At 32.9% G+C, this 11,589-nt stretch overlaps 1 protein-coding gene across 1 annotated transcript; it reads left to right on the top strand.

Moving 5' to 3' along the window:
• The first annotated feature begins 410 nt into the window (after positions 1-410).
• Positions 411-4,745, top strand: LOC103496901 (putative casein kinase II subunit beta-4). Its single transcript, XM_008458939.3, has 5 exons — positions 411-1,134; positions 1,502-1,720; positions 2,422-2,531; positions 2,606-2,771; positions 4,217-4,745. Exons 1-5 carry the CDS (start codon positions 885-887, stop codon positions 4,351-4,353), a joined length of 882 nt encoding a protein of 293 aa, XP_008457161.2. The 5' UTR covers positions 411-884; the 3' UTR covers positions 4,354-4,745.
• The last annotated feature ends 6,844 nt before the right edge of the window (positions 4,746-11,589 follow it).

Raw genomic sequence — 11,589 nt, 5'->3', positions numbered from 1 at the left:
AGAAATTAATAATATAAAAAGGAGATGAATAAATCATAAACAAGAATAAGAAAAAGAAGTGAAAGATGAACAACATTATTCAAAGGCAAGTATGAAATTTACGAAAATATTATAGGTTTTTTGATTTTGTTACATAGACCAAAATTTTCTTTTGATGTTTTTGTTATATTTATCAAAATGAACCATGTGTTTTATTTATGAAAATGAATTAAATTATAATATATTAAAAAGAAAAATGAATTTGAGGAGTAAATAGATAAAATTTTTAAAAATGTAAAGTACTATGACTTGTAATTTAAAAAGAAAAGAGAAAAAAAAAAAAAGAAGACTACCTACCAAACTTGTAACCTAATTTTTAAAAATAGATATTTAACTCAAAACTTTATTCCTTTGTCATTGTAAAACTAAGAGACAAAATAATAATAAATAAAAGAAAATATATAAACAATTAATACAATAATTTATCGACTGAAATTCTCGTGGTTTCTCAAAGCAACCCTTTACCATACTCTTTGATTTTTCATTTAGAGAGAGAAATTAAACCAAAAAAAAAAAAAAAAAAAAAAAGAAGAAGCGGAAGCAAACTGTTCTCTTCCACTTCTTCAAACCCTAGACCTCTCCTCCTTCGATTCCTTCTTCCATCAAACCCACTGTTTTTCTTCCCCCTTTCTCCTCCATTTTTCTTCCACCTCCGTTTCTCCTCTTGCTATTCTCTCCTCCTAATGACTTCCTCTCATTTCCTTCTCTAAACAAAAACCCTAATCTCCCTTTCTTCTTAGCTCCCCAATCCCCCGAGTTCTGCTTTTTTTCTTTTGGAGGGGGTGGGGGGTCCCTCCATCACTTGTTTCAATTTGAATTTTACAAGCTCTGGTTTCTTCTAAGATATGTATAGGGATCGAGGAGGAGGAGGAGGGGGGATTGGTGGTTCTTCCAAATCGGAGATCGTTGGTGCTACCTTGGATCGAAAGCGTATCAACGATGCTCTCGATAAACATCTTGAGAAGACTTCTCCCTCTACTTCAAGAGGTCTTCATAGTAAGGAGAAGGAGAGGCTCTCTGTGCCCTCCACTTCCACTGGTAAACCTCAGCTTGATCATCGTTCTGCCTCTTTATCCAAGAATAAATGCTCCGATGGTTAGTCTTTTTTCCTTCTTATTTCTTTTTTTTTTCTTTTTTTTTTTAATATTAATTTGAGTTTTTTTTTTCTTTTTAGTTCGTGTTATTCAGTTGAATTTTGGGTATACGCTTGGGAAATTTAGTTTTTAACTCTAATTTTTGTTTTATTCGGGATCTAGGTTTTTTAATGTCTTTATTCCGTGTTTTGAAAATCTACACAGAAGTTAATTGAACTGGGTGTTGCATTTTTGCTATCGAGTGTTGTGTCCAATGATAGAGTGGTACTTGGGTTCTATGGCAGCATTATTTCTGGAGATATTATTGCTATTCTTTGTCTTCTTCTTCGATTTTTTTTTTGTATCTAACAAGTTTCCATTAATGGCAGAGGAATCTGAAACAGACAGCGAAGAATCAGATGTCAGTGGTTCAGACGGAGATGATACATCATGGATTTCGTGGTTTTGCAATTTGAGGGGAAATGAATTTTTTTGTGAAGTTGACGATGAGTACATACAAGATGATTTCAATCTTTGTGGCTTGAGCAGTCAAGTTCCGTACTATGACTATGCACTTGATCTTATCTTGGATGTTGAATCTTCTCATGGTGAGGCTGTCTTTTCCAATCCTACATTCTCGTTTCCCCCCTTTCTTGATTTAAGAAATGTATAATTCTTCCCTCATAAGCTTCCTTGACTTTCACAATATCATTTGGAAGTTCAATATATGTGTATCAATTAGACTACGGGTCTATGAAGCTCTTCTATAAGTATTTTAATATGTTTAATATGATAGGAAATCTTTGTTTGGTATTCCATTGATTTTATGGTTGGAAGACATTACGGTTCGATGTTAGGAAGTCTAATTCCTTTAAGAATATTTTGTTTAGATTTGGTAGATCTTGGAATTGTTATGGAATTATTTGTTTATTTATTGTTTAAACTTAAACATTACAATCCATTCTTAGCTCATTTTCTAGACTTGTTTAAATCTTTCCCGTTATAGCAATGAGAAAATTTCAGTCTTCACTGTTTCTACATATTAACCAGCTCCCTTTTACTTCTCTTTCTTGCTTTGGAAGAACAGTACTACTTGTAGTCTTCTGTTCGAAGAAGAACAGTACTACTTGTAGTCTTCTGTTCGAAGAAGAACAGTACTACTTGTAGTCTTCTGTTCGAAGAAGAACAATACTACTTCATAGTTCATACTTTATATCTTTGTTCTTTGTACTCATTCGATTTTCATTGACATGCATTTGTTTGTTTTCCTGACAATTTTGACATATTTTAAGTGTATGGCCGTGCACAGGTGACATGTTCACTGAAGAACAGAATGAACTAGTTGAGTCGGCTGCTGAGATGCTGTATGGTTTAATTCATGTCAGATACATACTAACTGGCAAAGGAATATCTGCAATGGTAATTTCTTATTCAAGTTTCTTTAGCTTTTTCTTTTTCCCCTCTGTTTAAATTGCTAACTATGAAAAATACAGCTGGAGAAGTATAAAAACTACGACTTTGGAAGGTGCCCAAGAGTGTACTGCTGTGGACAACCATGCCTTCCAGTAGGGCAGTCAGATATTCCTCGTTCAAGCACTGTGAAGATATATTGCCCAAAATGTGAAGACATATATTACCCTCGTTCAAAGTATCAAGGCAGTATCCTTCTTTAAATATATCATGTCTTGTCCTTCTGCCTTTTCTTTCCCTTCCTGTTGTTATTTTATTCTCATATATAATTATTTTGATTCTTTGCTGCACGTCTACATGCTTGTTATTGAATTTATAGTGAATTATGTATGGCCAACTTTTTATGAGATTGATTTCCGCTGTGCTTTTTTTTCCCTAAAAAGCATAAGTTAAATTTACTCATTTTTGTGTAGTGTTATTTTTCTCTCATGTTGCTAGTTAAGATAATATTTGGTTTTATACTACTCTTCCTGTGATTTTTTTTTCTCTGTGTATTCTTCTTTGCGATCCCAAGCGGAGTTCATATTTTGAATAGTAAAAATAACCGAATCACAATTATTCCATTGTTATGAATGGTCAACTGTTATATCAGTTTTAAAAGCTGTTTCAAGGCCTTGATAGTTTTTAGTTGTTGTAGAACATTAGTTTGCCTAGGATGTTCTCCTTCACTGCATATGGTCGCTGCATGTTCAATTAAGTCATCCATGAAAAGATGTTTGATTGTGCTTTATATATATATATATATATATATATATATATATATATATATATATATATATTCACGAGTGTTCAGGTTCAGGCTAGCTTACGTGCACCTTGATTAGTTTCATGGGATAAGTGGCCTAATTCTACAACATTTGGTGTCAAGCAAACTCATAGGATATTAAATTATAAGTAGGTGGTCACTATGGCCAACCTAGGATGGTTTGATCGCATTTGGTTCTATAATATTACAAAAGGACATGCTTTGTTATAAATACACAAGGCATGGCCATGTTTCTCTTTTTCCTTTTTATTAAGTGCCACCTGCTACAGTAAATCAGCGAGTCAGTTTCACATTCTAAATTTTTGCTTTGCATGGTATTTTGAGATTTAAGGGTAGGTTTGGAACATTTTTGGCAGGTTGACCAGTGCCTTTAGTTAATTTAAAGCACATTCAAAGTTTTATGTTGTGTTAGCCTAGTTAATTAAAAGTGGTTTTGAAAATTCTGTAATCACATTTAATGCTTCTTGGAGAAGCACACAAGTTGTGTGTCTATTGAAAGTACAGATAGAGAAGTGCTTTCGCTTGAATTTACTTTTCTTCAAAAGTAGCTCCCTGATGTCTTCTGTTAAGTTAGAGTCGCCATTTCGGATATTCCATGGGCTGCAAATGTATATTGGACACAATTATGAGCTTGCATGCAGATAAATTTTGCTTTTAAAAGGGCGCTAGGCATTCGTTTTTTACATGTTAATCTGTGGCTTCTCTGTTTTAGTAATGGTTCTGGATTTTTCGTTTGGGTTCTGAGGAGTTGCCTTTTTCTTTTTCCTTCGCAAGTGAATGCCTGCTTAACTAGTCTCTTTATGAAGAATACTGTTAGTGTACACCTATTGCCTCATGTTCTTCATGATTTTCCTTCACTTGGCCTAAGATATTGATGGAGCTTATTTCGGAACCACATTCCCACACTTGTTTTTGATGACATACGGACACCTGAAGCCACAAAAAGCCACACAAGGCTATGTTCCCAGAGTTTTTGGCTTCAAGCTTCACAAAAAGCATGATTGAGTTAGAAAGCTGCACGTTGGGTCGAGATCCTCCGGTATTCATCCATTTTCAAATGTGCTGCCTGGTGCGATACTTCTAATACCCTTGCGACGTGGCTGATGGATGCATGCACTCATGGTTCTAACTATCAAAGGTAAAATTACAGCCAGTTGTTCAAAAAGTCTCAAAATGATTAAAGAAAAAAAATGTTCACAAATGCAAAATTGTCATAGTAGCTGAACATGTCTTTCTTTTCTTCTTATTGTCGTTTCATGAATTAAAAATGGTGTTTGTAAGTTTATTTCTCTCTATGGGTTGATAATCAAATTATTTGCTGTTATGCATTCCTGTTCTTGTACTTGATTCTTTCTCCTCCAGTTTTATATAATACACCTTAGCTTTTATGCCCTTTACCATCACTTTTTCCTATTTCCTATTTCCTTTGAGTTGTAACAAGAAGAATGCTATATCTCTTTCTCAAATTCTGGATTGATTTTTTTAGCTTATGTAATGTGTTTTGGTTTCTACCAAATATACAAATTTTGTTGCATTTTAATTTATTTCTGTTACCCAAATTCAGAGCTTGTGTTGCAAAATCATTTTTTGTTTCCAATCAGAATATTGTTTTTGCATTGCTCATGATATTTGCTTGTGTTCCATATCTGTCTTGGTTATGTGGATGTGTGATTCATGTTTTCTTATCAGAAAAAGATAAGAGTGGTTTTCATGCTAATGCTTGATTGTGAGATGGAATTGTGATATATTAATTTCTTTGGTGATTATAATTAATTAATTATGAATGGTGACGCTTTAATTTAAAGCTCATATTTGTTGATTTTTTTGATCAGATTTTTCACTCCCAAATTTGTTTTTATTTACTTCTCTAAGTCAAAGGTAACCTTTTGACTTTTTTTTTTTTTTTTTTTTTTTTTTTTTTTTTTTAATTTTGGAAAATTGAAGGTTAAAAACATAACATTCACTTCCCTCCTACCGTTTAAAGAATAATTTGTATTTTTTTGTTCTTTAACAATTAAGTGTGAACATTTTTCTCCTGGAAAGCATCTTGTAAACATTACTTGTACGTGAGGTTTGTTTTTTATTTTTATTTTTTTTTTAATTTGGTTGAGAATTTACATGTTTGTTAAAGGAAGAATGAAAGGTCATTGTGAAGATTTGACATGAAAGCTAGCACAAAATCGAAATTCAAATATTTATGGAATGTGACCTTAGGAAAAGTAATTGTATTTTGGATATTTGCTAACAAGCACAAATTGATAGGACCATAATTAAATATCAAACAATGGGGTTACCATCTTAACTTTTTAGAAGCTCCTTAGCTAAATGCTTACTAGCGCTTTAATCCCTCCTCCCCTTTATATATATATATCTTGACAAATCCTGTGGAAGCCAGGTGATATAAATATAGTCTGTTTTAAAAATAATTCAACCCAATCCTGATAGTTGATATTTATAGAGTTCTTTTTAATTCAAAAAAAAAAAAACTTATTTTTGATAATCTTTGAAGGGTTTTTGGGTTGGAAGTCTAATTCATTTATGTTTGAATGATAGTGTACATTAACAATCAAATTCTTTTTTAAAGCATCTCCATGACTGAATGGTTTGGTTGGTGATTGAGTTTAGTGGTTTGGTTTGGCGTTACGATTTGAAATATTGCAAATATTCTCTTTTCTTTTTTTTTTTTTTTTTTTTTTTTAATAAAAATATCCTTTAAATCAGCCCTAAATGTTATTTATTGAGAAGAACTATAAAACACCAGAAAAAAAAACGAAAAGAAAAGAAAAAAGTAACTTATTAATTGTATTGCTGAAGAAAAATTAAAGTAAAATAAGACCACTGTTGAGAAAATTGACTTAGAATTTATAAGATTGAATATCATACCGTTATTTCCCTCCATAAATGTAGTTCTATTTCTGTTTCAAGGTTTCTAGCAAAACATTGGACCATTGAATTTAGAAGGTAATGACACAACATTCCTAAAATATTTACAAATTTAATAAAATATACGATTTATTTCTGATAGGCCACAATAAATCAATTATTGGTGTCTTAAGAGAGACAATTATTTGTGTCTCATAATATGGATGAACGTAGATAATCGCATGTTTTTGTTATATTACATAAATATTTTGGCCCACTTTTCTATATTTAAAAATAATCTTTTAAAAAATTAAAACATCGACAATTCTACGTTATCTTTTAGTGCCTGATGTTAGTTTTATTGAAATGTGTGAGACAATCACAATTATTTTTATGCAAATAAATACAAATGTGTTTCTAAAATTTATAGTAAAAATGCTGTATAACAACATTAAGTTAGCAAAGATTTATTAAAGGTATAAGAACTAAATTGAATAAACTTACGTAGTATTTTAATCCACATGTCTTATATGTATATAAATGTTGTTTTCAAATATTGTAAAATAAACTAAAATATTTATAAAATATAGAAAAATTTCAAAATTTATCATAAACATGGATAGAATTAGATTCTAAAATCTAAATTTTACTTCCATTTGTGACAATTCTCGACAATTTCCAATATATATGTTTTTATATTACTTTGTGTTTTGTTTTGGAGAATTGATTCTTTTGATTTTATATTCAATTTGAAAGGAAAAAATGCTGTGAAGTAACTGAATAATAGGGGAATTAATTGTACGTATTTGGTTGTTTTAAATTAGCTGTATTTGATAATATTCTTCTTTGACTTTTAATCACTTTTGAGTATCAACCTTTTTTATTTCTAAATTCTATCCTTATCTGTTAAATTAAGAAGAAAAATATCAGTTTCTTCGCACAAATTTAAACTATTTATTAGGGTACTTCTATAAGATTAAAAATAAAGAGTAAAATACACTTTTGGTCTATAAAGTTAGAAGTTGTTATCTATTTGGTCTCTAAAATTTCAAAATGAACACCTCGATCTTTGAGCTTTGAGTTCAAAATGGTCCCTAAAATTACTTTAGCCTTGAACATTCGATAATGGTCTGCTTGTGCTGGTCCTATTATATGAAACTGAGAGTATTGATACAATCCCTTTTAAAATTGCTAAATTGTGGATTCAGGTTCGGGTTAAAATTTGGTTATATGTCAAAACATCTGGTAGCACAAAATAGAGGACAACTGAGGGATCTGATTGAGATAGATTCTAAGAAAGGTAGTAAGTAGATGGGGCAACATATGAGACTAGAGGTGACGTCACCCAGCCTCTTCAACGTGGAATAAAAATCAAATTCAATGTATTTAACGAGGTATGGTACCATTTTAAATATGAAAAGCTTCTAGGTTTTTGTTATCATTGTGGCATCATGGGGCACACAATAAGGGAATGTGAGGAGGAGAAGGGGTATCGAACTGACGTGGGAAGAAACAAGTATAGAAAATGGTTGAAGGTAGATTGGCTAAAAAAAGGGAAGAATGAAACAAGGGATAGAGAGTTACTGTTCTCATGGAAGAGAGGGTGGGGAGAGTGAGAGAGCATTCATGTTTGTATTGGAATTTATGTCCTAAAACTCGTAGTTGTAATCATATTCTATTCAATAAAATCATTATTGAAAAATTGAATACTATAATCTTAAATCCAATAAACTAAGATCCCAAGGCTATTTTGAGTAAACTTGAACTTTATGTAGAGACATAAATATGGATTAAGTTCGAGTAAAACGTCTAAATAGTCTATAGTATATAAATAAAGGTTGGGCGCCTTATTCAGAGATATTATGATGCGGCCCGCTTTGTAGTTAATACAAATAATGTAATCTTGAATAATTCATGTAGAGACATGAAAATGGAGGCATTCTATGTAAAAGGTTTACATAAGAGAGAATCATGAGATAGTCACTTTTACGTTATAACGTCATTTACTGTTCAAAACTGACTATCTCGATTATTGATGAACTAGGTAACTTAATCTTAATCCTGAGCTAACTGTGAACTCCTGTTCACACGAGATTATCCTTAGATCTGCATAGGTGAGGGCAACTCATTAGCATTGATCCAATAAGCCTCCCATTTTAGGGGTAAAATCGGGTGGATAGTTAGAAACATAGGGTGCAAGACGGAATTCACTCCTACCCGCTTTAGGGTTAGTAGATAGGTTGTTCTCTTAAGGATTGAATCCAATTCTTGAACAATGGGGCTCCACCCTCTCATTGACCCAAGAGGGATTTGGTTTATAGGTTGTACCTTAAACCAATTGTTCAATAGTGGATCAGTGGGACTTAAGGAACAAGATGTAGCATCGGGAGTAAAATGGTATTTTGGCCCAACCGAGGTTACAAACAACTTGTGAAGGATTAACTTACTGATCATGGTTATATCAGATGGACATAAATATATCTATAGTGAGGGGAGTGCAACTACGAGACTTTAGTGGAATGACTCGTTAGTTAACGAATGTTAATTAGCTTGGTCTAAAAGTGTTTAGCCAGTTAATCTCGGTTCGTTGGAACCCATGATCTATAAGTCCATTAGGTTCCCATGCTAGCTCATGTGGAATAAACTTAGAACAGTATGATGGAATGAGTCAAATTGTTTGAAACAGGAGAAGAGAGAGAAACTGACAAGTATATGTGATATAGTTGTCGGCGTTAAATTACTAATAGAGCTTTATGCTTAATAGGATTTAAATATTAAAGATATGAATGTGGATTCATACTCGAAAGCTCGGAAAAGATGGAAATAGTCAAAGTTGTAAAAGTCAAAATGTTAACTTTTGACTTTTGAAAAGTCAAACTTTGACCGGTAATATATTCAAATGTGATTTGAATCTTGAGAAAATAAATGCAGATTCATGCTCGTAAGGTCAAAATTAGTCAAGAATGACAAAATTGTAAAAAATCAAAATGTTGACTTTTTAGTTTGAAAAGTCAAAGTTTGTGTTCTTCATCTCAACTGAACAAGCACCAAGATTGCCTCGAGATTACCTTTCTATCTTCAATCTTGCTTGGGATTCCACATGACTATACGAGATTCAACCTTCAACGATCTCTTAGCTTCAATTCCTTGACACTTAGCCAAATTTCCTCTTTTACAATAATCATAACATAATTTTAATGACAAATATGAGTTTCCTTTTAATATTAACTCTAAACAACACTTATTCTTCGAAGTTCTTCAAAAAGACTTGAGCTTCTCTATGATCTGGGGTTTACAGTGGGGGTGGGAAGGAAAACATTAATTCCTTATAAGATCAAGAAGGGAATAGAGGCACGCTTGTGAGGAATGAGGAAGATGTAATGATGGGGTATGGAGACACTGACAGTTAAGGAAAATCAAAAGTAAAAGGTGAGGGATGAAAGTCAAGCGATGAAGGTGGGTAAGAAAAGCACGAAGATTAAGAGGGAGGATCATAATGAGGAGTGGGAAGAAAGGGATTATGGAAGTTAGTAGCAATCATAAGGAAACAATTGGTCAAAGGCAAAGAGATTGTGAGTTTCATCATCAAACAAGGATTGCTATGAATAGATGGTCTATGAAAGATGTGGTAGAACTAGAGAAAGGAAAGTTAAAATTTTCTCTAATTGACTCACATGAGGAGGAAATGTTTTTCATTGAAGGAAAGAAACTAAGAGTTGAGGAAGGTTAAATCATCAAACCAACAGTGAAGGCTTTTGAAGAGTCCCGTTGAACGCAAGAATCATTTTATGTTGGAAGAATCAAAGCTTGGAGAGCTCGAGAGTGTTCAATGACCTTTGAGAGGTGATTAATAGATAAAATCCTCAGTTGGTTTTTTTATCTAAAACCAAATGTGATAAGAAATGAATTGAGATAATCAAGACTAGATTAAACTTTGAAGGTTGCTTCTGTGTTAAATCGAGGGGAAGCAGTGGCAAAATATGTTTATTATGGCGCGAGGAGGTGGAGGTTTCTTTGCGTTCTTTTTCAAAACATCATATTGATTGTTCTAAATGTTGGGAACAAAAGAAGAGGAAGTTTTCTAGTATTTATGGATGCCCTGAGGGCTAGAATAAGGTTGATACTTGTGATTTGATTTGGGAGCTTCATAACTTTGATGACTCGACGTGGTTGGTGGGTGGGGATTTGAATAAAGCTTTTTGGAGCAGTGAGCAAAAGGGTGGTTCCACTAGATTCAATAAGAACATGAAGCTATTATGCGAGACAACCTTTGACCCCAACCTTCATGATTTAGGATTTGTTGGTATTGCTTATACATATATGGTCTAACAAATGGAAAACCCAAAGGCCTATTATGAAAAGATTAGACAAAGTCTGGGCTAATGATGAATTCTTAAATGCTTTCCAAACTTCCAGGTTTTCTTCATCTCCCATGGAACTTGTCAAACCATCGCTCTATTTGCTAGGTGGGATGCTCGGATGTTAAACGTTTAAGCTAGAGATGGTATATACCTATATTTCGATATGAGGGAACTTGGGTACAAGAGCATGCTTGTGTTGATATTATAAAAAAATGTTGGTTGGGTCCTTTTCTGGATGATATTAATTTTCAAAAAACGATAAGTGAGGTAAAAAGTAATGTTGAAAAGTGTGGCCTCCATCTTATGGATTAGAAAAGGTGTAATCCCAAAAATTTTAGCAAGGAAGTACATGCTTTGAAGACTAAAATTTAATGTGTAATGGAGGATCCCCACAGCCCGAAATTTGCTATTGTATATGTGCTAGAAAACTCGCTTCAGCATGCCCAAATATGGAAGAGATGAACTAGAAACAACAATCAAGGGAGAGCTGGCTGAAGGGGGTGATCGAAACACTGAATGGTTTCACAGGAAATCATCAATTTAAAAGGAAAGGAATACCATTAAGGGTGTTTTAAATGAGTAACGAACCTGGATAACTGTCACCATTAAGGGTGTTCCTTAGTCATTTTCATAAGCTCTTCAGTTCTAGAATACCTTGTGAGAGGACTATCAACTTGGTCATTGCGAGAATTCAAAGGAAGGTCACAAATTAGATGAATAGTTTTGTACTGAGGAAGTTTACTAATGAGGATGTAAGGATGACTCTTTTTCAGATGGATTCGTCCTAGGCTTCATGTCCTGATGGTTTCCCTACATTATTTTATCAGAAGCACCAAAGTATGGTGAAAGAAAAAGTTATGTCAACTTGTCTGGCGATTCTTAATAGAAACACTTCCATAAGGGATTTTAACCACACTAACATCATTATGATTCTAAAGAAGAAGTGCTACTTAGGTTTCTGATTTTAGACCTATAAATCTTTAAAGTGTCATGTTTAAAATTATAGTGAAAGCTCTTA

The sequence above is a fragment of the Cucumis melo genome, chromosome 5 (genome assembly GCF_025177605.1).
Source record: "Cucumis melo cultivar AY chromosome 5, USDA_Cmelo_AY_1.0, whole genome shotgun sequence".
Taxonomy (NCBI): Eukaryota; Viridiplantae; Streptophyta; class Magnoliopsida; order Cucurbitales; family Cucurbitaceae; genus Cucumis; species Cucumis melo.
The sequence above is the reverse complement of the archived record's forward strand: the minus strand, read 5'-3'. Positions and strand labels throughout refer to the sequence as shown.